This window comes from Galeopterus variegatus, unplaced genomic scaffold (assembly GCF_000696425.1).
Source record: "Galeopterus variegatus unplaced genomic scaffold, G_variegatus-3.0.2 Scaffold2063, whole genome shotgun sequence".
Classification (NCBI taxonomy): Eukaryota; Metazoa; Chordata; class Mammalia; order Dermoptera; family Cynocephalidae; genus Galeopterus; species Galeopterus variegatus.
The window spans coordinates 385441-389751 of NW_007728174.1; the positions used below are offsets into that span (position 1 = coordinate 385441).

The window sequence follows — 4311 nt, forward strand, 5'->3', positions numbered from 1 at the left end:
ATTCTCCCTACATTGGTTTATAAATTAAATACAATACCTCAAAAAAGTCCTGCAGACTTTTTTTTTTTTTTTTTTTTTTTTTTTTTTGTCTTTTGTCTCTTTCCGTGTCCAGCAACGGATCGCAACCCTCAGTGTTGCCCCCGTACCGGACCAGGGACCAGCAAGGGGATCGCAACCCTCGGTGTCGCTCCCGCGCCTCGCTCAGCCAGTGAGCGGGAACCGGTCTGTATGTGGGATCCGAACCCTCGGGCGGGAGCGCCGTCGCACTTCCCAAGCAGCGCACTTATCCAGTGCGCCACCGGGCCGGCCCCCTGCAGACTTTTTTATAGCGTGATTTTAAGGACTGTAAAGGGCCACAACTGGCCAAGACATTCTTGTAGAAGTACAAAGTAGAAAGAGTTGCTCTACCAGATATTAACATGTTATAAAACTATAGTAACCGAGAAAACATGTTGTTCCCACAGAGATATAATAACAGATCAATGGTACAGAATATTAAAGGCCAAGAAACATATTCACAACATATAGGCACTTGATATATGACAGGTGGCATAGCAGATTGGTGCAGAAAGGGCAGGCTTCTTAACAAATGCTGCTATCTGTATGGGGAAGAAATGAAATTAAGACCATACTTCAACTACATAAAAATCAATACTAAGTGGAACAAGACACAAAATGCACTAAAGTACTGATAAATTTTACCACATTAAAATGAAGAACTTCTCAGAGGAACAAAAATCATGTTAAAGGGATACCTGTATTCCCATGTTTACTGCAGTGCTATTTAAATAGCCAAGGGTTGGAACCAGCCCAAATGTCCATCATCAGATGAGTGGATAAGGAAAATGTGGCATCTCTACACAATGAAATACTTCTCTGCTATAAAAAAAATGAAATACTACCATTCTCAGCAACATGAATGGACTTAGAGAAAATTATATTAAGTGAAATAAGCAAGGCACAGAAAGAGAAATACCTCATGTTCTCATTTATTTGTAGGAGTTAAAAATAAATAAAAATAAAATAAAATGAAGAACTTCCATTCAAGGCACAATTTTAAAAAAAAAAGAAAAAGAAAAACCACAAAGTAGAAGATATTTGCAACCCATATAAAGAACAAAGAAGTCAGAAACAAATATATAAAAACTCTTATAAATCAATGAGAAAAAGAGAGAAAACTCAAAAGAAAAATGAGTAGAAGACCTGTGTACTTCGCCAAAAAAGGAAATACAAAAGATACTCATAAGTGCATTGGTGGTATAGTGGTGAGCATAGCTGCCTTCCAAAAGATACTCAAAGTCATCAGTAACTAGCAGAATTCAAATTAAAACCACAATATGATACCATTACATACCCACAAGATTGACAAAAATTAAAAATACTGAAATAGCAAGTGTTGGCAAAGATACAGAGCAATAGGAACTCTTGTGTACTCTTTATGGCAATGCAAACTGGTACAACCACTTTGGAAAATAGTTAGCAACACTAGCACTATTATTAATGACATGCATAGTCTATGACCCAGAAAGTTCACCCCTAGGTTTTTTTGTTTTTTTTTTTTGTGACTGGTAAGGGGATCGTAACCCTTGGCTTGGTGTTGCCTACACCGTGCTCAGCCAGTGAGCGCACCAGCCATCCCTACATAGGATCCGAACCTGCGGTGGGAGCGCCGCTGCGCTCCCAGCGCCACACTCTCCCGAGTGAGCCACGGGGTCGGCCCCACCCCTAGGTTTATATCCCATTTAAATATATGTAAATGTGCACCAGGAAACATGACCAAGAATGTTTATATCAACATTGTCTATAATAGCCAAAAGCTCCAGAACCTGGGAGCAAATCAAACATTCATCTATGACAGAATAGGTAACTTGTGGCATATTCATAAAATGGAATTCAATACAGCAATGAAAATGAACAAACCACAGCCACTCACTGAATAAATCTCACAAAGATGATGTTGAGAAAATGAAGAGCCCAAAGAGAATGCACGATGAAAACAATACCAACAATGTCAAGTTCAAATAAGTTTAGAAATGCATACATATGTGGTAAAAGTATAAAGATTAAGCAAGGAAATTATCACCATAAAAGTCAAGATAACAGTTACCTATGGGGAAGAGAGATGGTTATAATCAGAAAATGGCATTTGGGAGATCGGAATGCGGTCTTCAATATGGCTAGTAATGTCCTATTTCTTTTTTTTTTTTTTTTTTTTTTTTTTTTTTTTTTTTTGTCTTTTTTTGTGACCGGCAACGGATCGCAACCCTCAGTGTCGCCCCCGTACCGGACCAGGACCAGCAACGGGATCGCAACCCTCGGTGTTGCCCCCGCTCCTCGCTCAGCCAGTGAGCGGCCGGTCTGTATGTGGGATCCGAACCCTCGGCGGGAGCGCCGCCGCACTTCCCAAGCGGTGCACTGCAGCAGTGCGCCACCGGGCCGGCCCCATAATGTCCTATTTCTTAATGTGGATGGTTACATCAACACTTGCTATATAATTGATAGAGTGTGCATATGTTTTTACACACTTTCTGAATGTGTATTTTACAATAAGAATGGGGATAAAAAAGGGAAAAACTTAATATAAGGGATCTTCATTATCAAAGTGTTTGCTATCCCAATACCAGCAATTGTTAGATTGCTTAGGGAAGCAAAAGTCATCATAATATGAAAACATACACAAGTATACTGATCACTTAATGAACAGATGCCTCTACTCAAACTTTCCTCCCTGGTTAACACCAACACAATTTCTGTCACTGACTGTAAACATCCACAACAGAAACAAAAGGTAAATCATTTGCAAATTCATTCATTCAATAAATATCTACTAAATGTCTACTATTTGCTAAACACAACGTGACCAGCCAGGTCCAAGACAGATAAATGCCCAGATGGAGGACATGGGAATCTCCACCCTCTTACCCTCCTTTCCTACCAAGTTTCAACAGGAAGAACCTAAAAGGAACGCATGGTACACATGAAATTATTACAAAAACCACTTCCTTTTAGGGAGTATTTTCACTACGGAGGAACCACCTGCTTGGATTCATTTGGCAAAATCATGGTTTCCCATGTTTGCAGGTAAGCAAAGACTACCTTATCAAGAACCCTAAGTCAAGGTACTAGTCTCAACAATAAGGATGCTGTAGAAATTGGCTTAAGTGGGGCAACACTCCCAAGGAATGCTTTACCTAGGTTCCACAAACTAGAGAATTGCAGTTTTCCTGAAACTGCATACTTGATTTTGTGTGTATGTGTATTTTCTTGGATCAGAGTCCAGAACCTTCATGGGGTTCTCAAAGGAGTTCAGCCATAAGGATGAATAAGTACTGCTCCCAACAAGTTGAATAGAGTAGCTTTTTAGGGATACATTGAAAGCAAATATGGTCACAGCAAGGCCACCTGGGTTGAAACCCAGATGTCTTGACCCCTAGGCCTATGGTTTGAATGCCTGATACTTACTCTTAGTTCCTCGAAGGCTTCATCTAGGGTGGAGAGTTGGTGACCCTGATGGGCCCCAATGACTGGACACAGGACACAGATAAGCTGCCTATCCTCCTGGCAATAGGTGCTCAAATCGAGCCCATGGTCTGGGCACTTCCTCTTGGCTACTCTCTCTGCTTCCATTTCTACTTCTGGGTCAAATTCGCTTTCTGCCTCAGTTTCTCCCTCTGCCTCAGACTCCCCTTCTTCCTGGTTGTCTTCCTCTGCCTCGCTTTCTTGCTCATCCTCCATTTCTTCTTCACTGTCTTCTTCGCTCTCTCCGTCGCTCTCATCCTCACTCTCTTCCTCCGTTTCGCTCTCTTCTTCCGACTCACTGTCTTCCTCAGACTCGCTCTCTTCCCCGGCCTCGCTTTCTATCTCCCTCTCTTGCTCCCCGTTGGCCCCGACCGCTTCTTTCCTCGCTCCCTCCCCATCAGCTGGAGACATCCAGGCCTGGGCGCCGTGGATATATTCGGCCAGGTGGTGGCTGAGGAACTTCTGCCTGTGCGCCTCGGCGTGGCGGCGGCAATAGCAGAAGCCGCATTCTCGGCACACTTCCTCGGCCCCCGGAGCCTCGTCGGGCTCGCACTCGTCACACGTGCCGTCGTGAGGCAGCTCCTCGAAGGCCGCGCCCCCTCCAGAGGCCATGTGGGTGCTGGGGCGCGGCCAAGGCCTCCGGGCCTCCGAGCTCGCCGCCTTCCCCTCGCACGGCCTCTTCCCCCCTCCCCGGGGTCCTTTCCCCGGGAGTCGCTGCCCGTCTGGGCCGCGCCGCGTCTCGGAGCGAGATCTGGGGCCACGGCAGCCCCCGCCCGGGCCAGCAGAGAAGGG

At 44.5% G+C, this 4311-nt stretch overlaps 1 protein-coding gene across 2 annotated transcripts in view; it reads right to left on the minus strand.

Annotated features, from left to right (window-relative positions):
* The window catches only part of TRIM44 (tripartite motif containing 44), a 142831-nt gene extending 138530 nt beyond the window's left edge, over positions 1–4301 (minus strand). The window contains exon 1 of one of the 2 annotated variants that reach the window (XM_008580301.1): positions 3463–4301. In XM_008580301.1, coding sequence (XP_008578523.1) covers positions 3463–4131 — 669 coding nt within the window. In that variant the 5' untranslated portion in view covers positions 4132–4301. The remainder of the gene's footprint in view (positions 1–3462) is intronic. The other variant, XM_008580302.1, reaches the window with a different exon arrangement.
* Positions 4302–4311: the final 10 nt, after the last annotated feature.